We start from the raw sequence: 27694 nt of genomic DNA on the forward strand, positions 1-27694 counted from the left end.
GTTCACATTTTCGCTACCATCTTTATCTTATGAGACTCAATAAAGGTTCTGCTATCTGATAACCAGTGTGCTTGGGTTTGTCGAGAGCTCCCGACGCTCGTGCAGTGAAAGGTTTAGGGGGAGCATGGGTTCGAAACCCTAACGCCGGGAGTTTGAAATGGGGGACATAAAATGAAATAAAGAAACGTGACCACCGGCAACAGCAAGCGTTTGAGCCTTTTCCCTTTTCATTTTATTGAGGTGAAACAAAACAAAACACAGCTGCATTTCACGTACAATGAACCTCTCCGCATATTCTCACGGAGCTCTCTCCCCCGTGAATCTCGTCTCTTGTGTGGCAAAGGAGCAGAAACGCGGAGAGCACGTCGTCCCTGGTGTATTCGCCCCCCTTGGACTTTTTGCCTCCGGTGACCACGGTCCCCCCGCCGCCCTTGGCTGACTCCTTGATCGAGACGGCAGCCATTTCCTCCCTCAGTTTGCCCAAGAGCCGCTTCCCGTGCTCTGCGTGCAACCTGTCGGCCAACCTGCTGTCGGGTAGGGAGATGGTGTCTCGGATCTCCAGAGCTCGAGCGGTCGCGTCCGTGGCCAAATTGATACCGCTCCTCGACCTCCTGTACATGTGCACGGCCATGGAGGAGCCGGTTCTCGTGCTGGAGCCGGCGCCCCGAGAGACGCCCAGGGTGGCTTCCACGGCTCTGCCCTTCCCCACAGCCTCGGCCAGCACGGCCCAGCCGAGGGACATGACGCACTCGCAGTAGCCCAGATCGTCCCTCTCTATGGCGGACACGGTGCTGAGCACCATGGCCAGTTTGGTCTTGGCACTGACGTGTTTCCCCAGCATGTACCTGGAGTTGACCTGGGACCACTTGCTGTAAAAGAGAACCCTGAAGCCAGCGCGTGCCAGAGCGTGTTCGAGCAGCTCCTTCAGGTCGGCCAGCGCGTTCACGTAGGTGTTTTGCTCAAACACCACAACCACCGGCACCTCTTTCCAGTGCGCTGAGGGCAAAAGGACTTTGAGCAGCCTGACGTGAGCGCTCAAAAGGGCCGCGTACACCCTGGTGACTTGATCTAGGTCACGTATCTCCAGCTCGTCCAGTGACATGATCTGCAAAGAGACGGGGGAGAAAGCAGGTTTAGGTACTTTGTGGCGAAAAACGAATTGCACATAGGAAACCGCTGGCTGCTCAACACGATCACATTCCGCTTCTTAATCATCATCATCATCGTCATCATTATCATCATCATCATCACTTGTTGCAATATCACCCTTCGAGAAAGACGAAGGTTACGCTTTGTCAACATGTCTTTCTGTCCCGCGTGCCGCAGGGCTCGAAGACAACTCTTGAGCCTCATGCGCATGCCGTGGGAGCTGCTGCTCTCCCGGTACGAGTTCATGGTAGCCCTCGCTTCGTTCCGCCGCAACATGGACCTGTTCGTCGAGATGGACATCGGGCAACTGAGGACGGCGTACAGTCAGGTGGTGTCGTTCTCGCCCGCGAGAATACTGGTGACAGACTCGCTCGTCTCTCATTACGTGCTGAGTTCGAGGAACGAGCACTCGGGGCGAGAAGCTCTGGCTTCGGCCCCGCGCGTCCCTGTGGAGCTTTCGGAGGCAGTGACCCTTGCCCTCGGAAACAGCGTGCCGAGACGTTTTGTGCACGATTGCATGAGCCAGCATGAGTGGCGTGGGCATGAGGAGATGGTTCTCTCTGCCTTCGCCTCTGCAGAGTCTGTGCGCGGCGGGCCCCTTAAGTACCTGGCCCTGGTAAAGGCCAGCTCCCGGAACGTGGCCTCTCTGCACACGGTGGTGGCGCTCGCCATTACGGGCTGGCTGATGGAGCTGTCGGGGCATAGCGCGGGGAGTTGCAAGTGCGGGGTCTGGGAACAGGCCCTGGAGCTCATCTTGTGCTCCGTGCCAGATGCGGAGACCTCCCTCAGCGTGCAGGACGAGAACCGCGTAAGCGCGTACATCTGCACCCTGATGGACGTGAAGCCCGGGCCCGAGGAGCGAGCTCTTCCCGGGCCGGCTCCCGATTACGGGTACGTTTTTAGAGATCTTCTGGTGTCCGGTTTAGGGGGGACAGAGGAGGGAGGCGCCGATCGTGGGCTGGAGACCTACCACTAGCTTGCCTCCAGCGATCTCCACGGCGCAACAAACTCCGGCGCAGGACCTGGAACCTCCCCCGAAGGTTGGGTCCAGACACAAGTAAGCCCTGGTCACGATCGATCGGGCCACATCTTCCAGGGCCCAACAGTTGTTGGACAGGAACCTGTTGATGACGGAAGCCTCGAACGGGACTGTGGTGTCGGTCTTGATGTCTTCGGACGAAGTGCTGCTGCTGCCTGTGACCTCGCTCTCGAAACCCTTGGGTGAGACCATGTTCATGAGCTCCTTGAGCTGCCCGTCCACCGAAATGTGTTGCGGGCAGTAGACGCCGAGGCAGCAGCAGGTGAGCCCCGGATCCCTTTCGTGGTATGCGCATTTGAAACTCTGAGACACCACGTGGTAAGCAGGGCCTCCCCGGTCGTCGCGGATGTCCGCGACCTTGTTCAGCCAAGGCGTGTTGTTGACGTGGCTGGTGATGTGAACCTGTTTCCGTCCTCTGAACGCGATGTTGGGCAGGACGGCCAGAAGCACCTTGGAATTCACGAAGCCTACTTCGTCCACCAGGATGAGGTCGGCGCTCTGTCCCCTGCTCGCCTGTGAAGAGAGGCAATAAAAATTGATAAGGAACAAAGAAAAGGGAAAGGAGAAGAACACAGAGAAAGGAAATACGAAGGGAGAGGAGGAGAATCGAGAGACGCTAAGGGAAATACGAAGGGAGAGGAGGAGAATCGAGAGACGCTAAGGGAAGCGCCGATGGACCGCTGGCCTTCAGAATTAATAGACGATCCGCAGTGGGTGAGCCACTGCGTGGAGGAGGAATGCGCTTTTGACGACCGATACATCCCGGGCTGTTACGTATGCTCAGCGCACCTCAGCAAGCACTCGTGCTCGGGATTCGACTGCGCCCTCGTGCGGGCTATGGCCGCCCGAGTTTCTTACGCCTCGGCGTCGGGGGAATTTTCCTGCCCCGTGGTGGGGCTAGCCGCATTTCGCAGGGAGGACCCTGACTTCAGGGGGCCCTGGTACTCTGGGACGGAGGCGACGGTGGGCTACGGAGCATTGGAAGTTGACCCGCGGACGGGCGGACCTCGCGGAGGTCCGTGGGTCGAAGACCAGTGCGGCGTATCGGCGCGGGTGCTGAAATCCTGCCTGCCGGCCATGATTGCACTTTTCTCCACCATCCTCACGCGGGAATTTGCAGACGAGTACCGGACCGTTGAGCGCGGAGAGGGTCAAGTCCCGTCGCAGCGCTGCCGATGGACCTCTCGAGTGTTCAGGCTCGCGGGCTGTATCGAGTTCCGGACCGTCGGCGAGCGGGTCCGAGCGGACCTAGGAGATCTGGGAACGGTGAGGGACGCCGCTCTCAAAAGCGCAGCCGCCGTGTCCACCCTTTTCTGCTCACCCGAAGCTAGGATCAAGCGCTTCGTGAAGAAAATGGTGAACAAGCAAAGCGACAAGCACTCGAGGAGAGACGGCTTTTACACTCTGGTGATCATGGCCTCTCTTTGCTTCTTCCCTTACTTAAAACTCGCCGTGCTGAGCGAAATGTTCGACAACAGGACCCTGGTGCTCATGTTTTTCGACAAGACCCTCGCCAGGCACAACCAGTGGTCCATGCTCTCTACCAACGTCCACCTGCACGTGAAACGGCCTCAGTTTCAGAGAGCGCTCGCCGACGCCGACCCGGGTAGACTCCTGCCACTGGTCGTGAGGGCCGCCTTGGACGACTACGTTTCTCTATCGGGTCAGAGCAGCGAGCTGAAATGCCTCCCGGCCACAGTAAGGGCCGCGAGCCAGTCCGAGCCTCGCTCGGAGAAAATGGAAACGCGCTCCGATGCCGCTCCCGAGGCAAAAGGGGGATGCCCTCTCCGGCGGGCTTTTACGAGGTCCACAGAGGCAGGGTCGAGGAGAAGAGAATCCGCGTGAGCGACGAGTCGCCCTCGTCGCAGCGATCCAGACAAATCCGCGTGGGATGACGACATGCTACCTTTCGTCCGATGTCTTCGCATCTCACGCTGAACATTGTACCTCGTGGCTGTTGTTTCTCTGCTGTGTTGTACCTACGCTACCTTCAATAAAATCTCCAACGAAAATGTGTCTGATGTGTTGGTTTGCATGCCTTGCCATCTTTTCTACCCCTTCATCCCCCCTTAAGAAAAGAACGGAAAAAAAACAAAACAGCGCTTGTTCAAATTCAGGTTTGGTGTATCGGCTTTATTTTCCCAACCATGTCACCCCAATGATACAAAGAAACGATGAAACGAAAGACAACGAAACAAAAAACAAAACAAAACAACAAACATAGAACCAGCAACTCGCACACGTTCCACAGCAGCACAAAGACACAGGAGGGCCTTAGACATCCCCATATCTCTTCTCTTTCAGTTTCCTCCCTTTCTTTCGCTTGGAGCACAGAGGTCTCTTCCATTCCACCCCTTTGCGCCTCGCGCGTTTCGCCTCTCTCGTCTCCACGTGGCCGGACGCGTCCTGCTCCCGTAGGGCCGCGCTCTCCAGAGGCAGCTCTAAGAATCGCAGAGCACGATCCGATTTGAGCTTCTGCAGCGCCTCCCTCTTCCACTGGAGGTTGACCAGGGCGGTCAACGGCGCGTGTCCGAATCGCACCAAAGCGTCGTACGAGCTTTCTGGGTTGGCCCTCGCCAGCCTATCGGCGAAAAATCTCACAAACGCGATCTCGCATCGCAAGCAGTTCCGCGATGCGCTCGAAGGGCACGTGGGCTGAGGCCACGGGTTGGGCCGAGTCCGATCCTCTTTGTCCTCTCGCAGACAGCCTGAATCCAACGTGGTCGTCATCAAACACGTAGATCCCGTCCCGAGACAGTTCCTCGGGCGAGTCTCCCATGAGCACGTATCCATGAGGAAGCTTGCGCAGTGTGCAGTACGATGTGATGTGAGCGAACAGCCAGACCAGAGAAGCGATCTTTCTGTTATAGGACGTGGGTCTTGTCGTGTGTTTTAGCTGTCTGTCCACTCCCTCGCTCAAAGTCGCTCCGATCAGCGGAACCTTCGCTACCCGAGACACGCTCCTCACCAGGCTCCACGAGGTCTCCACCGACAGCCCCGACGCCACCAGGTGCTTGAACAGAACGATCCTCTCGGCCGTCCCATTGTACCTGTCCGTGTATCTGCGGACAGGGTCCAGCGAGGCCATGCACACGTATGAGAGCAGTTTGTCATTGGTACCCGTTGAGGCAACGGAGGCCAAAGAGAGCTTGAGCTGCTCCACCTCGAGGCCCGCTCGCGTGCGATAGTCCTCCCTCGCCGGGTCGGGGCAACGCGTCGCCAGGAGCCTGGCCCTTTCTCGGCTCCTGTTCAGCGAACCGTAAAAGCGGTGCAGCCAGCGCACGGGATGGGTGCTCAGGTACCTCGGGGCTTCCAGCTCCTCCAGCGTGCGCACGTACGATCGGAGCTGATGAACCACTTCTTTCCCTAGGGCTATCTGTTTGTCCATCTCGTCCCGCCGCTTGATCGACTCCAGCTGCTCGAGGAACCTCACGGACCTCGGGCCACCACCCGTACCTTCCGCGGGCCGCTCCGTCCCGGGAAACGCGCCTCCGCTCGGCCTGGCCCCGGCCACCTCCCCGAAGCCTTCGCTGTTGCCCAAGTCCAGCGCGGCCGACGCGGCAGAGTCCGGGTCGACGGGGGGCTCCGCGCCCTCGTGCCTCAGCGTGAAGTGGCAGCAGGAAAACATTCTCCTGGTTTCTTCCCAAGTGTCCAGGGTAATGTCGGTTTCGAAATAGCACTCAGGGCACTCCTTGGTGTCTGCGACCAGCCTCGGAATCATTGGGTAGCGCAGCACCAACGCGAAAAAGTCCCTGAGAGAGTCCAGCGCGAGCAACGACTCTTCGGTCGAGATTGTGCCGAACTCCCTGCTCAGCCTCGCGTACACCTCCAGGGCTTCGGAGAACGTGAGGGGTTGGCCCGGCCGCCTGGCGATGGCTTCTCCTTCTTCTATGCCTCGCACCGCGAGCCACAGGGTGAACTCGTTCACTCGCTCTCCGCCCGGGTCCGCTGGGGTCGAGGCGGCCGTGCGGGGCTCGGAGAAAGTCCTCGCGAATTCTAGCAGCGTTGCGTCCACGTGGCCCAGCAGGCGCGCCGCACAGGCTCTGTCGTACAGCTCGGCCACGGACCTCCGAGCCGTCACGGCTCTCGCTTCATCTCTGGAGCCATCAGGGCTTCCAGGGCGCCCGGAACCAGCGCGTTCGCGACGAGCCGGTGACCTTGCCACTCGGCCAGACAAACCATGAGTCCTATCCATCGCGGGTCCCCCGAACACGACGGGTGCTTCACGTCTGACCTGAGCCCCACCTGAGGCCAGAGGGTTGTTAGTTGAGCGAACGTGGCCGCTCCGCTCTCTGAGAGGAACCGCCTGGGTTCGCCGTAGACGGGTCGCGCCCCGTAGCTCGACGAGGACGGCGATGCGGCCAACTCGCGGTCCAATCTCTCGGGCAGTTCTTCGAACTCGTAGGCCCCTGCCTTCGTCACGATCACGCAACGGGAGAGCTCTCGGGCGCGCTTCAGCATCTCCCCTCTGCCTCCGCGCACCACCAGCGTGACACCGAACAGTCCCGGGGGCGCGTCCGTCGATAGCACGTTGCCCAGCGCCAGAGCGCAAAGGACCAGGTCCAAGATCTTATCCCCCGCCGGGTCTGCCGATCCGTGCTCAAACACTGGCCTGAGGCCGCAGCCGAACGTCAAAACGGTGTGAACGTGATACGTCAGGGGTGAAAACGAACAGGGTCTGTAATAGCGTACGAGCTTGCCTCTTTCCGTCAGATCGAAATGCCTTTTCCAGGCCGGGTTGGGAGCGGGTGCGAAAAAAACGTGGCCCTCCACGGCAGGGACGTCTGGAACCAATTCGATTTCCAGTCGAGAGTTCAACGTGAGGATACTCGAAAGGCCTCTCTCTCGAAAGTCGCACTTTACTCTCAGGGGCGCGGGCGTTGGTACCGCAGGGTCTCCTTCTTCTCCTTCATCCACAGCTACCCCTTCTAGATCTTGGTCTTCTTCTTCTTCTTCTTCATCCTCCTCCTCTTCTACCCGTTCGTCTTCATCGTTTTCAGCTCTCTCGGTCTGCACCTGTGCATTTCCCGCCTCTGCATTGAGCGTCAGGGAGGCAGCTCGGCGCCTCATCTCGACGAGCGACGCCTTTGTGTCCACCGAATGCCAAAACCTGTCTCGCTTGAGCACGAGTCGACCGTCTGGGCTCCTCTGCCATCTCGGAGGGCTCGAACGTAGACGGGGAAGCCATTCGCAAGGTCCTCGAGCTGGCGCTTCAAGCGGCGCTTCGGTTCCCGACTCCCACCTGAACTTCAGCTCGGCCACCTTTGAGCAAAACGATCCTGGCTGTCTCTTTGACCACGGCGAGGGGTCCTTCCAGGTCTCGGGGCCTCGTATCCCCCCAGGCACTCCGTTCATTTCGCAGAAGGCCATGAGCGAATCTTTGTTGCGCATTCGCAGAGTCTCCTGCTGCTCCTCCGATGGTTCGGCGTCCTCGGGTGCGCTGACGAGCACGTGCAGGCCGGGATCGCCCCGTATCGCTGCGGCCCTTAGGGTCCTGGGCTCGGAATGCAGCACCAAGTTGCCAGAGTGTCTCACCGGTATGACCCCTTTGGACCTTTCGACCAGAAGCGCGATAGCATCGTCCTCCCGCGGGCCGTCCGGACGTGACACCAGGTACCCCGTCCTTCTGCTCCTCAGCACGTCCAAGTCCCTCGGCAGCGCGTGGGTCCAGCGACAGGCGAAAGTCTGCGAGTCTGCCTCCGGGGTGTACACAGTTACGGCGCGACTCCTGAAGGGGCCCGTGGCTCCCGCGAACCAAGCCACCGCGCGCTGCAGGTAACCGTACAGACCGCGTCTCGAGCATCTGATCTCCAGCTCTGCGTGAGTGTTCCCCGAGAGCATGGCTCTCGCGAGCGAGTCGGCGAACTCTCCGGCCGAGCTCACCTCGGCCCGAAAGCTCCAGCTCTCGAGCTCCTCTTCGCCGTCGGCCTCCGGCTCGCGGCCGTCGTCCTCGGGAACCGGCTTCGCGTACCACCTTCCGGGCTCCGCTATTTCGATCAGGCTGGAGATGGGCATGCGAGATTCGCGCTGAAACCGACTGGTGCCTCTATTCGTGACGACGCAGAGGCCTCTGGTCCACCTTCTTTCCGAGGGGCACGTCAAAACGCGCGATCGCAGCACGTCGAACCCTCTCCACTCTCTTGGGTTCAGGGCCCTGGCGTGCCCGTCTGCCATCTCCACACGCCCGAGGCCCTCGCCGGGGCGGCCGTGGTGCGTGAACTCCTCCGGCGGAGCCCCGCAGAGCCATCTGACGATCTCGACCCCTGCGCCCTCCGGGCCCGCGGACCTGGAGCTCCGGGACACCGGGTAGTCTCGCTCCCAGTCGCTCGGGCGCGAGGTCTCGGCCGGGACTTTGGCAAAAGTCCACAGAGCGTCCTTCAGTCTTTCCCAGGAGCTCTCGCTCGTGGCGTAGCCCTCCAACGGATCCCTGCGCCCCCGACGCATGAACATCTTGTCGATGGCGGACGCTTTGTCCAGGCACTTGATGCGTGCCCTGGCCTCGAGCGGCTCGGGAGCAGGCCACGCGGGGTCTTCGTTCGTCAGCGCGTCGGTCCGGAACAGCGAACAGTTCTCCGCGACCACGGCCACGGACTCCAGCCTCTGAACCAATGGGCCTTTGCCCCTCAGGTAGAACAGGGGAGACTCAGAAGCGAACGCCACCGTGTGCCCGTCTATCACGGACATGCCGGGGCGTCTGGCGGACGCCGTCGACTCGGGTCTCGAGGCCCCTTCGCTCGCCAGCCTAAGAAAGCTCCAGTCCCCCAGGCTCGTCGAAACTCTGCCCGGGAAGGTCTCGACCCTCTCGAACACCAGCGCGGGTCCCAGCGTCTCAGAGTACGCCCTCAGGAGGAGGTCTTCCTCATCCCCCCGAGGCAGCAGCTCGCTCCCGGGGCAGAGCTCGGAAGCGCTCAGGGGTCTGGGCTCGCAGCACCTGGCCAGGAGCGGAGCCAGCCTGTGGTCCCGGGAGCAGAGGAAGGCTCCGATTGTGTTGACCCTGAGGCTGCGCGAGTGGCGGACCTCTGCGTCCGTTCCCCTGGTCCAGGCAGACGCACCCCTGTGCCTGCTCAGCGTGAACAGCTTGCAGGCCGGGTGGCAGGTCAGTCTGCAGCTCTCGGCCAGGTGGCCCAGGAGAGCGTGCGCCGGGGGCAGAAGGCCCTGTCCGTGCAGGACGAACTCGTAGTCGAGCATCACGTCACCCCGGCTCATCTCTGGCACGCAAGGGTGCACGGCTCTGTAGAAGCGAGTCAGGCAGGCGCTCACGTCAAAGTCCTTCTCTGCCCCCCTCGTCGCCAGGACTCTCGCGCAGTGGCCCAGCATCACAGCCTCATCCAGGCAGGCTTCGTACGCAGAGCCGCACTCTCCGGGGCACCTGTCGGCCCTGTCCAGCGCGAAGCGCTTAGGGCGCGCGTTCGCCGCCAGGTTCAGGTTGTATTCACGCAGGGGATGGGAGAGGGCGTCCTCCGAGACGCTCCCGCTCGACTCCTTCTCGGCCCTCGCCACCTCGACCGTGGGGAAGAACTCTCCGTCCCCGATGGCGCTGTGGCACTGTCGGTCCGCCGCCGGCGACCTGAGCCACGAACGCGTGTGTGGGGGCTCTCCTCCACACGGGCCTCGAGCGAAAGGCTCGTCTACGGCCAGCTCCAGCTCGCAACGCCCGGCCGTCCGGCGGGAAGATCTGAAAATGCGCGACAGCCTGCGCTCCTCGTAACCCCTGGCCTGATCGCTGCGCACGGCCCGTTCCAGGCTGGACGCGGCGTCTGCTGTGAGCGGGAAGCGCTCCAGTTCGTGGCCGGAGCGGCTCCAGATACGTTCCCTCCCTGTCTCCGGGGCGTAATTCAGCTGAAAGTAGCAGTCGGGCGGCGGGATAGTCGAGGAGGCGGCGATCTCGCGCAAGTCCTCGGTGAGCCTCGTGCAACGGGCGCCACCTGATGCGCGGGAGCCCGGGCGCACGCCCTGCGTGTCGGGAATCTTCAGGAGGGCCCTGTGACGGCCGCGTCTCGAGTGAAACACCCCGCAGACCCTCAGTATGTTCAAGTCGGCGGGCCCCAGCGTGCGTATGCCTATCGTGACCCACTTGAAACGAGAGCTCGGCCCGAGCCCCCTCCCGAAAAGGACGATGTGGCCCGTGGTCCTCTCGCAGATCGACGGAGAATCCACGCGGGCCGGCGGATCTGCCTCTTTGATGCCCCTGGCGTCCGAGAGCGGCGCCCTGCTCGGGGTGCCCCGCAGCAGAGCCAGGTCCCCATCCAAATCCTCGTGCATCGGGCGCTCGGGCGACTCGGACGGCCCAAGACTCGCTAGGCGAGGACAGGTGCCAGGTACGTGCTCTGACACGATCTGCCTGAGCTTCGACAGAATGGAGCAGTCGCTCGCCTCGAAGCGAATGCTGCTTTCCCTGGAACCTCGTTCGAAGCCCGCGTTTTCCATGCGTAGGTAAGAAAGGACCAGTGCCTCTGTCCACTCCAAGGGCCCCGAGAACCATAGGCTCGTCGGTACGTCTGGGCCCGCCAGCTTCGCGAAGACTTCCAGCGCGTACAGCACTGCCGCGCAGCTCGCGCCGTCGAGCTGAGGAGGAGCGATCACGTCCATGCCCCCGGGGATCAGACACACGGCCCGATCGAAGAGGTACGCCTCTGACCTGAAGCCCTGCGGCATGACACCGCTGTACCGAGGGGTCCTGTAGACACGCAACGTGGGCGTCCTGCTTGCAGACGGTGATCTAGAGTTCCCTCGGACGACCTTCGGCGAGGATATCAGCAGGCGGGGCGCCCCTGGCGCGCCTGTCTCGATCTCCAGCACAGAGTGCCCGCTGGGAAACCATTCGGTGAGCCGTCCGCTCGGGCCTTCCGCAGCTGTCCTCGTCCTCAATCTGCTCTCGCTTTTGCTTTCGGCCTCCCGGGTTTCCCGTGCTGTCGTCTTCCCGCCTCTGCTCACACCTGCAATGTCCTGGCGGCCCGTGCCCCTTCTGGCGTTCGGACTCGACTTGGGCACGATCACCAGAGCATCCCTGAGAAGGTGCCTCAGCACGGCGACGTGGTCGTTCTCGGCGAGCACCGAGAACGCCAGTGGCGTGGAGATCACCTCCCTCAGAGCCGCAAGGCCGGAGAATGCGCCGTGGCGACTTTCCGCCGTTCCGTCCAGTTCCCGTAGAAATCCCTGCCTCCCGCTGGCGCCGGGGCCTAGCGCGGGCCCCGGGAACCAAGGATCTTTCGGCTCCAGTTCCCTCAGGTCGAACGCGCGGTCGCCTTCTCCGGGTAGCACGCACCGCAGGGCGAACCGCGTCCCCAGCCCGCAGTCGCCCAAGGCAAGGGCGCAGAGCGTGCGGACAACCTCCTCGCGGCAGTCGGGCGAGAAGACGAGGCAAACGCGAGCCTTCCAAGAAGACACCACCTGGTAGAGCGACAGGCCATCTGAAGCGTAGATGATACCCGGGACGACCTCGGCTCCGCTCACGTCCCTCTCCTCGACCTCGTAGCCCACGCTCGTTTCTGGCCACCAGTGGGAAGAGCCGCCCGATTCGATCTCTGAGCGCTTCGAGATCACCAAAGCGGGCTCGGCCCCACCGCCTGCGAGCGCCCTGAAGGCCACGTCCGAGAACACAGACAGGGTCTCCCTGAACACGGCGAACGCGCTGTCTGCGGGCCGCAGCCTCCTGGGAGGACGGGGCTCCGCGAATCGCTGGATGCTCAGCAGTCTTCCATCCTCGTCGGCGGTGATCAGCGCACCGTCACCCAGCCTCGCAGCGTAGAGCGACGAAGCGTTCGAGATGCTCAGGGGGCTAGGCCGCAGGCGCCGCCGACGTTCCCGCTCGTACGCGTCGCGGCACCTCGACCGGTAGCCCTCGAGCCACTGCGGATGGAGGCGGGCTCGCAGGTTTCGGCCCCGCGTCCCAAACAGGTAGGCCAGCTCGTCTTCCGAGAGTTCTGCCTTGCCGGCGCGGAGGCATGCGTACACGTAGCGGATGTACTTATCACACATGCGGACGGGGGGCCCCGAACGGCCTCCTCCCGAAATTTTCGGAGGCGAACGGGCTTCGAGGGAGCTGCTCTCGAACGCTTCTACCCCATGGACACGGGCGCGGCCCCATCTTTCTGCTCCGCGTGGAGCCGGGCCGCCGGACATGCTGGCGGATCGCAGCGCACGACGCTGTTCCAGGCCGTGGAGTCTGCGTTTCGGAGGTATGAGGAAAGGGCTGCCGCTTGGAGGAAGATCGAACGAACGGAGCGTGAGACTAGCGGAGGGGAGCGCAGAGAGAGCAGAACCGGATGGTCCGCACCGGAGGAGGTCGAAATGAACACAGAGGACGAGTCGTTCGATCTGGATTCTCCGTCCGAGAGGTCCTTAGTGAACTTGAGGCGCTGCGAAAGCGAAGAGAGCATGTCTGTGCTCTCTCAAGGAAGCGAAGGCGAACCCGAGGGCGAACCCGGGGACGAACGCGAATACAGCATTTCCTGGGTACCCGTGAGACGGGAAAGACGCTGGCGCGAAGACTCTCTGAGCGACGGACGCCTCGGTCCGGGAGATCCTCCGTGCGGGCCCGCCCGGTGCCTCAAGTGCGAAGCCTACGACGCCCACTGCAAGTCCGCTGCTGAGAGCTACAGAAGGACCTTGGGCTGCTACACGAAAACGGTGTCCGAGCTCATGTTGGGCTTCAGGACCGTGCTGGAGAGGTATCCCGAGCTCAGGGTCGACACGGGCGACGAACGCCTGCACTTCATGGTTCAGGCCGCGCTGGGCCGTAACAACCTGGTCCGAGAAATGGTCCGCCTCTCTGCGAGGAGGACTCACGAGCGCGCGCTCGGGGAATCCAGGCGGGGAGAGTCCTGTCGAGAGTCCTGTCGAGAGTCTGCGGCGGCGGCGACCGTGTGCGAAGCGCTGAACTCCTGCTACACGGACGGCGAGGCGCTGCGGATGATCCTGGAGCGCTACACCGACCTGTACGTGAGGTACATGGAGGTGTGGAGGGGGATGTGCGCCAAGATTTCCAGGGATGTCACGCCACTGGAGTTTGTGGAAATCGTGCGGGACAGGCCCGGGGTGAGCCACGGTGAGCCGTGGAGCGAGGCGAGAGCGTATGTGGGTCGCTTGCTCGTCAAGGCATCTTCGCTGGTGCCCAGGCGCGTCGGGGACGAGTGCGCCCGGACGCTCAGGATGCTGGACCTCGAACTGTCCAGAGCCAGACCTCAGAGCTCAGAGGGTCGGGACAGGGTCCTCATAGGGCACGTGGAGAACGTGCGCGAGCGTCTCGACGAGGCGGGCTCCGGCATGTGGAGCTGGGATTTTCACTCGAACGATGCCTACTTTGACATCAGGAGCGACCTGGCGGTTCTCGAGAGCCTAATCGGCATCGGCGACATCTCCGTCAAGAGCCTGCTTTACGAGAGATCCCTGCTGATCTCTCAGTTGAGAAAGGTCGTGAGGAACGAAGGTTCTCTGGAGCTCAGCCTGAGCAGGGCACGCGGCGAGCTCGCGGAGGCCCGAGCGTCGATACGCCAGCTCGAGGCCGCCAGCTCCTACTCCGCGTTCTGAAGGTGCGCGTACGGGGGTGGGACGGGACGCGGTAAGATACTTAACGCGGAGGGCGACGGGCCAAACTCGCCATCCCCCTCACCATGGACGTCGACTGCGATTACTTGACGATCGGCGGTGTCGACGCTGAACCTGACGGTCTGATTGACTCTTGTCCGCATTGCTCCTCCGCGCGCTCCCTGCGCAGGGCATTGGTGTACCAGCCAGCGCACCAGGAATCTGACGGGGTCCCGGCTTCCATTTCGGTCAGGCCGGTCACTTTCGAGGAGGCTTCTTCCGGCAGCATGGTCCCCTACGTGCTTTCGCATGAGACAAGGGACGGTCGCGGCATCGACCCGGAGGACGGGGACGAGACCGCGCATTACTACACGGTGCGGAACTGCCTCGCCTCGATCCGTGGCAGCGTCCACCTGAGAGACGCGGCGGAATACGGAACCTGGCTGTCAGAGGTGGACCAGTGTGCGGCGGCACTCGGCCGGTTGCGAAGCGCAGCTCACGTCTGCTCTCACCTGCCCGACCTGAAACGATTTGTGCTCGAGCAGAAAAATGACGATGGCCTGCTGCACCTCGCCAGCAAGTGGCTCAGGCGGGGCGAACACGCAACCGTCGGGATCGAGATGTTCGGGCCCTTTTTCGTCGATGTGGCTTTCGCGCCGGTTCTTCACAAGATCTTGAGATCTGACTGGCTCGTTATGCGCAAACGGAACTGTGGCACCTGCAACGAACTGAAACCGGGCTGGGCTCAGGAGTTCTACGACGCTCGCGAGGTCCCGCGCTCGCCAGACAGTGAGATGAGGTTCGTGGGCCACCCGACTTGTCCTTGTTGCAAGCCGGGGGAGGCGAAGGACCTTGGCGTCGTGGCTCGGGCCATTGTGAGGGAGATGAGGCTCTGCGGATACACCCCTTGGTCCGCTGTGCAGGCGGTGCGGCGCTGCGAAAGCTCCATGCTGGAGCTGTCGTGCTCCGAGTGCCGTCGGGTGATTTTTACCCATTGCGCATTTCTCATGGAGTGCGCTGCGGTCGAGGCTTCTCGGGAACGCGACTGGCTGGTCCGCAACGAGGCCGTGATTCAACTGTGCTGGGTCGTTCATTCCCTCCTTCCGCTCGAGAAGCAAGCCGCGTTCCCTGCGACGAACTGTGGCAGCCTCTGTCACAGTCTGTCAATCTCTCCCATTCCGCAGAGAGGAGGCCCTCGTTCACGGGGTTCACGTCCGCGTCTAGGTAGGTCACGGTCCGCGGCTTGCTCGAAGGTTCGCTCGACGACCCGCGAGAGAGAGCCAGTTCCCTTGTCAGATCGCTGCTCATCTTCATAATGTGCTCCAGGCCGCAGCATTCTTCCAGCGTCCGCTGGCTCGCGGACTGGGATGCCTCTGGAAAAAGCGGCTGACAGGGATCCATCGTCATGCTTTTTGTGACGTGCGGATTGCTCAGCGTGTTACTCTTGCGCTTCCTCCTGCCGGTCTTGGTTCGGGCTGGACTGGTGGCACGGGCGCGTCCCGAAGCCTGGCAAGACAGAATTTCCGCCAGGGTCTTACAGTGCTCCAGTGTCCTCCTCGCTGGCCCCAGCGAGGACAACTCGTCCTCCTTCAGGACCTCTATCATGCAGGCGAGCCCGGGCGCCGCTGCGGCCCCGTCGCACCGCGTCAACCAGTCGAACCGCTCTCTCAAAGAGCTGCGATCCCTGGACCCGGGCCCCAGCCACGTGGCCCGCGGCCAGCGCCCCGTCTCTTCGGACCGCGGCGGTCTCCCGAGGCAATCCAGCACCGTGGACCAGAGGTGAGCGTCCGCCATGCCCGTCCTGCAAAACTCAGAGATGGCGGCCTCCGTTGTCGAGCCATCGTCCGGGAGCGCTCCGGCGCGCAGCACGCTCAGCGCCAAGTTGGAGCACGCGGCACGAAAACTGTCTTCGTCGTCGGTCAGCGCAGAGGCCCTGTAAAGCCCGGGCATGGAAACTAAGGGGAGCAGCGACATTGTCTCCCCTGTGTGTCGGTGGATGACGAAGGCGCATGAGAGCTTGGAGGTGCGGCTGTGAGAGTCGTCATCCTTTGCGTTCTGGTACAGAACTCTGCAAGGATGGCGATCGGTGGAGCGGAGGTCTCTCAGGGAGTCCAACACGCAGACCAGCGCTCTGCGGACCACGACGTCGCGGACCTGCTTTCCTCGGGTCTCCCTCAGCCAGCTGTGGAGCGGCAGCCACCCGGCCCCCGACGTTGTCACCACGTGCATGACAGTCGACGGCGCTCCTCCCGCTTGCTCCAGCGCGATGCAATCGAGCTGCGGGTAGTGCTGCCCGACCCCCGGCGAAAAGACCTGTCCTTCGTCTTTCAGCCTGACCATCCGCCTCGCTCTGCATTGGTTCTCGTAAGCCCTCGCGGCTTCGTGCAAGGTTTGCTCCAGGTGTTTGTTGGAAACCAACACACTCAGGACGACGGAGACGTCCCCGTGGAGCGAGGTGCGCACCTCGCGCACCCTCACCAGCGGCTTACTCTGTGTCCTTTGGCTCGTCATTTCGGGTCCGGGCGCGGCCCTCAGCTCGTGAAACAGGCAATGGTTCCTCACAAAGCCGTAGAGGGGTTCGGGCATCCTCAGCTCGAAGCGGTCGGTCGACGGGGTCCACGACCAGCTCTCCAGCTCCGAGCCCAGGTTGAAGTAGTAGGGAATCGAAACGCCTAGCCTGGTGCTCTGCTTGTCCTGATATCTCCACCAGAGCTTGAGGATGCTGGCATGAAGGTGAAGCTCCTCTTCTGGGTCGTGAGGCGAGCGCCGGGATGCGTCGGGACCTAGCGCTAGAAGTAGGTGCCTGGCGACGTCCCTCAACTCGCCGGGGGATCTGTAAAACGTGTAGCGCCTCCTTTTGGCCAGGCTGACGAAGAGCATTACGAAGTACGGAGTGTGGAGGGTGGCCAAGTGTTCCAACCGCCGCAGGTTCAGCCCCACTTCTTGCGGTGCGCGGTTATCGCAGCGATCTTCCACCTCCAGCACGTGGCGACACAACGATGGTTCGAAACGTATTTTCACCCCTCTGCACAGCTGACAATATTTGCACTGGCCTGAGACGAAAAACGAACTTAGTCCGATCGAGCCCCTTAGGTCTTGCGGGTGGTAGAAGTAATCTCTGCGCTCTGCTGCGAGGCGGTCCCGCTCCCCCGGTGGAATCTCCCACGTAGCCCGATTGCAGAGGTAACAGATGGCCTCTTCGACGCAGTCGAAGCAGTCTCGGTCGACGTGGAGTTCCAGAGCACCTGCGTGCAGTGCTGCGGCTGCCACCAGCCACTTGGAGACGCCGTCCTTTGGATCCATGGGCTCAGCTGCGCAACTGACAAAAAAAACATAACACAGAGGAATGGTTGGGCAGGGGTGAGAGACAGAGGAAAGGACTCAGATGATGATGATGATGATGATAATGATTATGATTTGTCACAGACGCGGTTAGTTTTTTTTTTTCACTGCGTTTTTATAACTTTGCCTCGTCCTTTTCACTGGATCGCTTCGCGCTTCGAAGAAAAGTCTGAAAAGTCTGTTAATATCCCTCACGTGACGCCCGCCATGTAAGCATCACGAGCGCCCCCCTGTCATCTTGACTCGGCGTCACAGTTTGTAAATGTTCAGCGAGGTGTCGCCGTCCAACACTGTGTGCGTTACCATCAGTCTGTACTCTCTGTCTCTCGCGTGGTAGTACAGGGTGTGTTGCACGGCTATGGCGAGGCAGCAAGCCCCGTCCGTCTTCCCGAGAGCCCAGGTCCTGAACTGGTCCCGAAAGCCTTGCGGCTCACACACACGGCGAGACCTGGAGCCGCTGCTGAAAGGCGTGGGCTTCAGGGTGCCCAGGGATGCCGGCAGCTCGTACCAGAAAGCGGGAGATCCTGCCCGCGGGGAGCCCATCCTGCTCGAGGCCTCTGGGAGCTCACCGATGGCCGCCGCGGCGAGCCCGACATCTCCCTCGAAGTACGTGTGCGCGAAGCAGGAGGCTTCACCCTCGGGTGGCTCGGGCAGAGTCCCCGAAAAACCATCCACGTCTACGATGATGTAGCGCACGCCGAGACTCTCGTTTTTGTAGTCTACGCTGCGGACGGCCGCGGGCAGCGCGGTGACGTACCCGAAGAGCCAGGCCAGCACATCGGACTCGATCTTCACAGGGTCGGGCACGTGGTTGGACCAGACCACCGCCTGCATTCCCCTGATCTTCGGAACCGCCTTCATGCAAGCGCTCATCACGTCGAAGGAGTTCCAGCGGAGGTCTATCACGCAGGCTTGCTCCGTTCTCATGCCGATCAGGTGGTGCTTGCAGGCGACGGCTTTCTCGCATGACTCCGGAGACACCAGGTCGAGCGCCAGGGCTTCTCCGAAAAGCCTGTTTCCGTATTCGGGCGTGGGTGCCGTGATGGCGCGCCCTATCACGTACAGGGCGCTGAAGTTGTCGCGGCCCGGGAAGAGCTCCAGGGTTATCTCCTTGGGCAGCGCACTCTCGAAGCAATGCGGCTCTTCCTCCACCGAAACCGGTCCCCGTCTCTGGACACGAAAATTAAACTGGTCCACCACACAGAGGGGTCTCTCTGCGGTGCATCCGAAGTGGGATGGGCGTGATTTGTACACGTACAGTCCCGGAGGCAGGGTCCTGGAACGGTCTACCTGGTAGACCAACACAGAGTCGCAGCATTTGGGGTATCTCGCGCTCCGGTTGCACATCAGCCACCTGTACGCCGCTGCCACCGGCTCCATTTCGTACGCCCACAGGACTTGGGACTGGGCTCTGGCGATTTCGCGGGAGGAGCCCTGCCCGCCCGGTTTGGTGGCGCACCGTCGGCGGCGTTCGGGGTTCGGAACATCTGCGCCGTCCCCCCCTCTGTAGCGCTGTTCCGCGGACGCGCTAATCCGTTGCGCGCAAGTGCAGGGCCCTTCTTTCGTGCCATGTCGCAGCAACGCGTCCACTGCATGCCTAAAGTTGAACCTGTGGTGGGAGCAGTTGGTCGTGCCCTCTCCGAGAGACCTCAGGCTCACGCCTTCAGTTCCGGGGGCGTACAGCACGCCGCCGATCACTGGCACGGGGTCTAGCGCCAAGGCCCTGTACAGGGAGCAGCACAGCTCCCGCTTCGCTTCCATCGTGGACTGAGCTTCCTCAGACGGCGGAGGGGGCCACGGGTGTTATGTCGACGATGTCGCGAGGAGAGGGGGAAGCTCCTCGAGAGGGCCCTCACGACGCCTTTGCAGGGAGGGTACCCGTCGAACTGTTGATGGAGTGTAAAAGAAAGCGTCAGAAGGCCTCAGTGGAGGCCGCTCTCAAGTCTACGAATCTATACAGGAGAGTTTCCACGATCAGCTACGTCGGCGGAGCGTCCAAGGTCGGCAGAGCGAGGGTCGACAAGCGGTCGGGGTGCGCAAAGTGCCTGTCGTGTCTGGTGACCTTGGTCAAAGGCAGCAAGCAAAGGAGCAGAGCCGGCGTCAAGCTCCGATGTCCTTGCGAAGCCAGGGTGTGCGAGACCTGTTTCGTGAATGACCCACACTGGTACCTGACGGAGCCTCACTTCAGCAGCTGCCCGTCCCTCCGCGGGTTCATCTGTTCCACGTGCGCCTGTTTTGCAGGACTCGTCGAGAAACCATGTTGCCTCTGGATGTGCCCGGGCTGTTCGGACGGGGTCCGAGAGAAGGGCGTCGCCTGCTCGCTGTGCTCAAAACCCGTGCCTCGCGGGAAGCCATCCGCGCGTCGCTCCCTCTGGTGCGAAGCGGCGGATCCGGGTCGACGGGCTGCGGAGCCTCCCTCGGACGCCCCATGTTTGGACGAGGGCAAAGTCTCAGACGGCAGGGAGCTGATCAAGGCTCGCGTCTTGGAGCGTGCGGCAGAGAGAAGACACCTGTCGTCTGCCGACCTCGCCGTCCTCTTCCCGGAGTGCGAGCCTCGGCCGGGCAGATGCTCGTGCGAGGCAAACGGCGACCCCAATCCCATGTGCCCACGCTGCACCCCCGTGCTGGCCGTGTTGGAGCTGCTGGCCAGGAACCCGAAACCGCTCATGGCATCTTTCGCGGAGCGCGCGGTGCCTGGACGAGCCCTGGCCCGTAACACGTACGACAGGGCCCTGCTCACGGAGATGCTGAATGACAGAGGGCTCCCTTGGTGCGCTAATCGCAACTCCTGCAAAGGAATGCTGGTCAACGTGCGGACGGGCCCCTTGACGACTCTGATGTCCCCAGAGGCTTACAAGCAATATGTTCTGGAACGAGATAAGGTGCAGCGCTCGGGCGACGGCGAGCCGAACATCGTGCCGCAGCCTTCCTGCTGCGTCCTGTGCCTGCTGTTTAATCAGTCCGCCGCGGTCTCGCAGATGTGCGGTTCGCAGGGCCTCCGGCTCGAAACCCCCCGCACGGACCCCGTGTACTACTTCAACGTGAAGTTCGCACCAGACGTGGGCCTGCCTGAGGTATCGGTGAGAGACTACCAAGGGTTCCTTGTCAACTTTCAAGGTTCCGTGGGAAGCTACAAGCCCGCGTTCTACTACAACTGGAGACACATGCTGGAAATGTTACACAGAGACGCCTCTGGAGCAGTGACCCTCATTCACCCCGGACAAAGGCAGCTTTAGACTCTTGTCTCTTCGAGGTACGATAAGCTGTGCTCGAAAAGGGCGACTGTTTTGTAAAAGAAAAAAAAAAAGAGAAAAGCCAACCGTTGATCAATTAGGATTTAAAGTATGAACTCACTTACGTGGTCCTGAGCTCTAAGCTGTGCGATCCAGGTTCAGCAACACGAAGCCTTGTGAGATTCTGCAAAGTGGAAAAAGAGGGGAGTATGCAAAGGAAAGATTGCCCTCCTCTGTGTTGCTCTTTGCAGCGTGACAACTGGCTTTGCACGGGCCCTTGGTAGAAATCTGCCACGCTGCACTGAGTCTTAATCTCTGTGGTTGGACCTCACTGTCCTCTTTGCCCCTCCCTCTTTCCCTGCAGCGGGTGTGGGGGGGCTTACAATCAGCCTCCTCCTCCTTCAGAATGAAGGCCCCACCTTCTAACGTTTCCTCTTTTTCTTCCAGTGTCCTCCTTCTCCCTCTCTGTCTGACTCTGCCTCGCTGAAGTCTGACGGGAGTGCGGCGGACCGGAAACGGAAACTAGACCAGAAGATTTGGATCACAGGCCCTTTAAAACTTGTTCCGTGCAAACCAAGACAGGTCATAGTAACCTTACGCGAGTTTAACAAAGACTGGAGGGAAGTTGCTCCGTGAAGAGCGCGACAGTTCGAGAGAGAGAAAAATCAATCCTTCTGCCATGGAAAAGTACTGGAAGACCAGCTTTTGCCTGGGCAAGGGGGGCTTCGGCAAAGTGTTTCTGGGAAAGAGGCGAAGCGACGGGATTTCCGTGGCCCTGAAGATTATCCCGCTCTCGCGTACGAGATGCTGCGAGGTTGATGGGACCAGTAAGCCATTCGAAGCTGTCGCCTTGGAAATGGTCTCCAAAGACCCTCCGTTTCCTGGGATCATCCGCATGCTGGACTTTTACAAGACCCCGTATAATTGGGTGATAGTCACGGAGAAGCCAGAGAACACGCAAGATCTGTACGAATACATCACGATCAGTAAGCGTCTGCGCGAGGACACGGCCAGAGAATTTTTAGGTCAGGTCATCCAGGCCTTGCTCCACTGTCACAGCCGCGGTGTTGTGCACATGGACGTAAAAGACGAAAACCTGCTGGTGGACCTGACGACGCTCGAGCTGAAACTCATCGACTTTGGCTCCGCCGAATTTCTTGAACCCGACAAAGTGTACGACATGTTCCACGGGACTGCGGCATATGGGCCCCCCGAACGGCTCACACAAGGATGCTACAAAGCTCTTCCATCTGAGGTTTGGTCGTTGGGGATTCTTTTGTACGACATGGTGCACGGGGACATACCATTTGGAAACGACAGGGAGCTCCTACTGGGCGAGCTTAGATTCGAAAAAGACCTCTCTGAGGACTGCGTGGCCCTGATAAAATGGTGTTTGAGCAGGACGCCCGAAGAGAGACCGATGCTGAAAGACATACTGGCCCACCCTTGGATGCTGAAGCGAGGCTCGGAGGCGCACGAAGGCGACGCCACGGCTGGAGCCCCGAAGCCCACGCGAGGGGATCTCCAGCAATCGGAGCCCGGCTCTGCTCTGGCGGCCCGAGCCCACGATGTCGACACGCCGACCCGTCGAGGGTCCGTCTCGTCCGTGGGAAACGAAAAGCAGCTTCGTCCGGCGATGGCGACGCTCTGCTCCGAGGGCTTCGAATCAATCTGGAGGAGATTGCCGTCCTTCGACCGACTTCCCAGTCGTCAGGGGAGTATCGCCGCAGAGACAGGACTTACCGAGGCTCGTTGCCACTCAGAGGTCTCGCAGAGCGGAGCTCATCGTCCGGGTCAGGGAGAGCTCCCAAAAACGGAGTAGGATGTAGGATGTTGAACAAAATGGCTAACTGCTCATGTTGTATAGATGCCAGTTCCATGATAACTCAATAGAGCTTGTTCCCTGATGCCTACTGTACAGTTTTTTTTTTTGCCTTGTTCGAATAAAAGTCAAACTGGAACCTCAACGTTGCATATTCGCTTTCTTTTTTGCTCATGGGTTTTGTCCCAACATGACTATTTGAAGAGATATTTTTCTAATTATTGGATACATCACACAATCTCGGTTTTTAAAGATTGAAAAATTAAAAAAAAAAATACATTGGTGTGTACATTTTTAATCGTATAATGGTCAGTATATACACGTTAGATAAAGTGATTACCACACACAAAGGTTACATGATTTTGGTCAGCATATACACAGGTTAAATGAAGTGAATACCATATACAAGGAATGGCAGCCAGAGCTGTCTGCTGTGACGTTACTTTGATGACCCAGACCTCCCGCTCGCCGTAGCACCAACAGAGTGGGGTGGAAATGAAACGGTCCAAAGAACCTTCATGCAGCTCTACTCAAAAAGAAAAACAAAAACAAAACAAGAGTGTGTTGGAAAAGTCAGCAGAAGTCGATGGTATTTACTTACCAAATACCAAAAGAAACAAAATTAGTTGTAGCGTTAGATACAAGGGGGCTTACAAAGAGGCTCCGACCCAAGTTTAGGGACACTGACCTGAGTTCTGAGACTCAGACCATCAGAGGAAGCTTTGGACCTTAATCTCTCACAAAAAGAGTCTCAGTGAAAATCTGCTAAAAATGTATACTGAAAAAAAAAAAAAAATTGTTCCACACGCTCTCTTGTAGGTCCGTTCGACCCCAACACTAACTAAAACTAAACAGTAGCTCCGCACACTGTCTCGCGGGGTCCGTGAGACCCAACGCCGACTGGAACCAAACAGTGGGTCCGCGCGCTGTCTCGCGGGGTCCGTTAGACCCCGAACAGAATTGGAACGAAACACAGGCTCTGCGCGCTGTCTCGCGGGGTCCGTGAAACCCCGTACAGAATTGGAACGAAACACAGGCTCCGCGCGCTGTTTGCACGGTCCGTTAAACCCCGAACAGAAGTGGAACGAAACACAGGCTCCGCGTGCTGTCTCGCGGGGTCCGTGAGACCCCGTACAGAATTGGAGCGAAACACAGGCACCTCGCGCTGTCTCGCATGGTCCCAGCGACCCCGTCTCGATTTGGAACCAAACAGTGGCACCTCGCGCTGTCTCGCGTGGTCCGTGAGACCCCGTACAGAATTGGAACCAAACAGTGGCACCTCGCGCTGTCTCGCGGGGTCCGTGAGACCCCGTAGAGAGTTGGAACGAAACACAGGCTCTGCGCGCTGTCTCGCGGGGTCCGTGAGACCCCGTACAGAGTTGGAACGAAACACAGGCTCCGAGCGCTGTCTCCCGGGGTCCGTGAGACCCCGTACAGAATTGGAAGGAAACACAGGCTCCGCGCGCTGTCTTGCACGGTCCGTGAGACCCCGAACAGAATTGGAACCAAACTGTGGCTCCGAGCGCTGTCTCGCGGGGTCCGTGAGACCCCGTACAGAGTTGGAACGAAACACAGGCTCCGCGCGCTGTCTCGCGGGGTCCGTGAGACCCCGTACAGAGTTGGAACGAAACACAGGCTCCGAGCGCTGTCTCCCGGGGTCCGTGAGACCCCGTACAGAATTGGAACGAAACACAGGCTCCGCGCGCTGTTTGCACGGTCCGTTAGACCCCGAACAGAAGTGGAACGAAACACAGGCTCCGCGCGCTGTCTCGCGGGGTCCGTGAGACCCCGTACAGAATTGGAACGAAACACAGGCTCCGCGCGCTGTCTTGCACGGTCCGTGAGACCCCGAACAGAATTGGAACCAAACTGTGGCTCCGAGCGCTGTCTCGCGGGGTCCGTGAGACCCCGTACAGAGTTGGAACGAAACACAGGCTCCGCGCGCTGTCTCGCGGGGTCCGTGAGACCCCGTACAGAGTTGGAACGAAACACAGGCTCCGAGCGCTGTCTCCCGGGGTCCGTGAGACCCCGTACAGAATTGGAACGAAACACAGGCTCCGCGCGCTGTTTGCACGGTCCGTTAGACCCCGAACAGAAGTGGAACGAAACACAGGCTCCGCGCGCTGTCTCGCGGGGTCCGTGAGACCCCGTACAGAATTGGAACGAAACACAGGCTCCGCGCGCTGTCTCGCACGGTCCCAGCGACCCCGTCTCGGTTTGGAACCAAACAGTTGCACCTCGGGCTGTCTCGCGTGGTCCGTGAGACCCCGTCTCGATTTGGAACCAAACAGTGGCACCTCGCGCTGTCTCGCGGGGTCCGTGAGACCCCGTACAGAGTTGGAACGAAACACAGGCTCCGCGCGCTGTCTCGCGGGGTCCGTGAGACCCCGTACAGAGTTGGAACGAAACACAGGCTCCGACCGCTGTCTCCCGGGGTCCGTGAGACCCCGTACAGAATTGGAACGAAACACAGGCTCCGCGCGCTGTTTGCACGGTCCGTTAGACCCCGAACAGAAGTGGAACGAAACACAGGCTCCGCGCGCTGTCTCGCGGGGTCCGTGAGACCCCGTACAGAATTGGAATGAAACACAGGCTCCGCGCGCTGTCTCGCACGGTCCCAGCGACCCCGTCTCGGTTTGGAACCAAAGAGTTGCACCTCGGGCTGTCTCGCGTGGTCCGTGAGACCCCGTACAGAATTGGAACCAAACAGTGGCACCTCGCGCTGTCTCGCGGGGTCCGTGAGACCCCGTACAGAGTTGGAACGAAACACAGGCTCCGCGCGCTGTCTCGCGGGGTCCGTGAGACCCCGTACAGAGTTGGAACGAAACACAGGCTCCGAGCGCTGTCTCCCGGGGTCCGTGAGACCCCGTACAGAGTTGGAACGAAACACAGGCTCCGAGCGCTGTCTCCCGGGGTCCGTGAGACCCCGTACAGAGTTGGAAGGAAACACAGGCTCCGAGCGCTGTCTCGCGGGGTCCGTGAGACCCCGTACAGAATTGGAACGAAACACAGGCTCCGCGCGCTGTCTAACACGGTCCGTGAGACCCCGAACATAAGTGGAACGAAACACAGGCTCCGAGCGCTGTCTCGCGGGGTCCGTGAGACCCCGTACAGAATTGGAACGAAACACAGGCTCCGCGCGCTGTCTAACACGGTCCGTGAGACCCCGAACAGAATTGGAACGAAACACAGGCTCCGCGCGCTGTCTAACACGGTCCGTGAGACCCCGTACAGAATTGTAACCAAACAGTGGCACCTCGCGCTGTCTCGCGGGGTCCGTGAGACCCCGTACAGAATTGGAACGAAACACAGGCTCCGCGCGCTGTCTCGCGGAGTCCGTGAGACCCCGTACAGAATTGGAACGAAACACAGGCTCCGAGCGCTGTCTCCCGGGGTCCGTGAGACCCTGTACAGAATTGGAACGAAACACAGGCTCCGCGCGCTGTCTCGCACGGTCCCAGCGACCCCATCTCGATTTGGACCCAAACCGTGGCACCTCGCGCTGTCTCGCAGGGTCCGTGAGACCCCGTACAGAGTTGGAACGAAACACAGCCTCCGCGCGCTGTCTCGTACGGTCCGTGAGACCCCGAACAGAGTTGGAACCAAACTGTGGCTCCGCGCGCTGTCTCGCGGGGTCCGTGAGACCCCGTACAGAATTGGAACGAAACACAGGCTCCGCGCGCTGTCTCGGGGGTCCGTGAGACCCCGTACAGAATTGGAACGAAACACAGGCTCCGCGCGCTGTCTCGCGGGGTCCCAGCGACCCCGTACAGAGTTGGAACCAAACAGTGGCACCTCGCGATGTCTCGCACGGTCCGTGAGACCCCGAACAGAATTGGAACGAAACACAGGCTCCGAGCGCTGTCTCCCGGGGTCCGTGAGACCCCGTACAGAGTTGGAACGAAACACAGGCTCCGCGCGCTGTCTCGCACGGTCCCAGCGACCCCGTACCGATTTGGAACCAAACAGTGGCACCTCGCGCTGTCTCGCGGGGTCCGTGAGACCCCGTACAGAGTTGGAACCATCAGTTTCTCTTTGAAAGCTCAAACACGAACCTGTTTCTGTAGATCCATGACATGTGGGTTACAGTGGGCCACAGGCTGGTTTACCTTCTCCCTTTGCTGCGGATCAGCAGCACCAGTGTTGCTGGCTTGTGACTGTGGGGCAAGTAAGATTAACTGAATATCAAAAAAAATAAGTTGTTTCAAAGAAGTTGGATTTGACGAACATCCCACGTTGACCAACCTCAGAGTTCTTCATTGTTTTGGTCCTCGCCTCGTAGTTTAGCATGTCAAACGGGTCGAGCCACTCACCGTTGACTGTCTGTCCGGAATTGGACAGAACCAGACTGCAGGACAGCAAAAACAACCAGAGCATCTTCTCTGGAGACCAAATTGGTTTGAACTAACTAGCTAGTAACGGAAGAAGAAAACTATGGAAGCCGAAATTGCTTCCGGTTATTTTTTTTAAAAAAAAAGCAGCAGAAAACCATTTAGGTTTGTTCATTTGTTTCTCTTGACCTTTCTTGATCACATAAAAAAAAAGAAACGTAAACACAAACAGTACACTTCGAAAAGCCTCAAGGGTGATGTAGAAAAGTGAATGCTAAAGAAAAAAAAAATACTTGGGGTCAATCGCACCCCATGAGCCAGCGGGTGGAAGGGAACCGGAAAAGCGAGAGCCCCGGTGGTGGGCCATGAGAGAAGAGTGAATGCTAAAAAAAAAAAAAAATACTTGGGGTCAATCGCACCCCATGAGCCAGCGGGTGAAAGGGAACCGGAAAAACGAGACCCCCGGTGGTGGGCCATGAGAGAAGAGTGAATGCTAAAGAAAAAAAAAAATACTTGGGGTCAATCGCACCCCATGAGCCAGCGGGTGGAAGGGAACCGGAAAAACGAGACCCCCGGTGGTGGGCCATGAGAGAAGAGTGAATGCTACAGAAAAAAAAAAAATACTTGGGGTCAATCGCACCCCATGAGCCAGCGGGTGAAAGGGAACCGGTAAAGCGAGACCCCAGGTGGTGGGCCATGAGAGAAGAGTGAATGCTAAAGAAAAAAAAAAAAAAAAAAACTTGGGGTCAATCGCACCCCATGAGCCAGCGCCAATCCCCTCAGTGGCCACACAAAAAAAAAAAAAAAAACTTGGGGTCAATCGAACCCCACGAACCAGCGGGAGGAAGGTGGTTGCTAAATAAGTGGCGCCCCTGGTGGCTGAGGGCAATAAAAGAGAATGGGGTATTAGTGACCCCTAGAGGCAGGGTATAGAAATGAACGGTGGAAAACAAGACCCCTGGTGGTCGGGGGGTATAACTAAAATGGAGAAATGGCGGCCTCTGCTGGACGGGGACAAAAAGAAAAGGGGGGTTTGGCGCCCTCTACCAGTCGGGGATATAGAGGGTGCCTGAAACGTACAAAAAATTTTTTTCAGGAACTCGACCCTCTTCGATTGCGGGAGGGTGTACGGGGGTGTACCTGTCTGGGGTCAATACCAAAGGGGGGTATGCGTTTTTAAAATGACCCCCCCTCCTTATCTTTTTTTTTAATCCATGCTTTTCTTTTCCCCTAAGACAGCACAAGGGTTATA

At 59.9% G+C, this 27694-nt stretch overlaps 1 protein-coding gene and 1 pseudogene across 4 annotated transcripts; one reads left to right on the top strand and one right to left on the bottom strand.

The window, feature by feature from the left end:
- Window positions 1-209: 209 nt before the first annotated feature.
- On the bottom strand, window positions 210-27694 carry LOC144988891 (uncharacterized). Of its 3 annotated transcripts, XM_078940201.1 has the most exons (5): window positions 26357-27694; window positions 26167-26268; window positions 22511-22637; window positions 2120-2701; window positions 210-1105 (listed from the first exon to the last, which is right to left on the bottom strand). In XM_078940201.1, exons 3-5 carry the CDS (start codon window positions 22511-22513, stop codon window positions 269-271), a joined length of 1422 nt encoding a protein of 473 aa, XP_078796327.1. In that variant the 5' UTR covers window positions 22514-22637; window positions 26167-26268; window positions 26357-27694; the 3' UTR covers window positions 210-268. The 3 variants fall into 3 exon arrangements, with proteins under 3 accessions (XP_078796327.1, XP_078796326.1, XP_078796328.1); XM_078940200.1 differs by lacking the exon at window positions 22511-22637 and having other exon boundaries at window positions 26357-27692; XM_078940202.1 differs by lacking the exons at window positions 26167-26268; window positions 26357-27694 and having other exon boundaries at window positions 22511-22649.
- LOC144988892 (serine/threonine-protein kinase pim-3 pseudogene) lies at window positions 20765-22230 on the top strand (annotated as a pseudogene). The gene has a single exon (XR_013652968.1). The product of XR_013652968.1 is annotated as a serine/threonine-protein kinase pim-3 pseudogene (transcript).

The sequence above is a fragment of the Oryzias latipes genome, chromosome 21, assembly GCF_053564925.1.
Source record: "Oryzias latipes strain Hd-rR chromosome 21, Olatipes_Hd-rR_3.1".
NCBI lineage: Eukaryota > Metazoa > Chordata > Actinopteri > Beloniformes > Adrianichthyidae > Oryzias > Oryzias latipes.

Coding starts and splice junctions, on each gene's coding strand:
- LOC144988891 (XM_078940200.1), bottom strand. CDS start 26,488: ATGCTCTGGTTGTTTTTGCTGTCCTGCAGTCTGGTTCTGTCCAATTCC. Junction 26,269..26,356: donor AAACAATGAAGAACTCTGAG/GTTGGTCAACGT, acceptor CTTGCCCCACAG/TCACAAGCCAGCAACACTGG. Junction 2,702..26,166: donor TCATGGATCTACAGAAACAG/GTTCGTGTTTGA, acceptor CTCTCTTCACAG/GCGAGCAGGGGACAGAGCGC.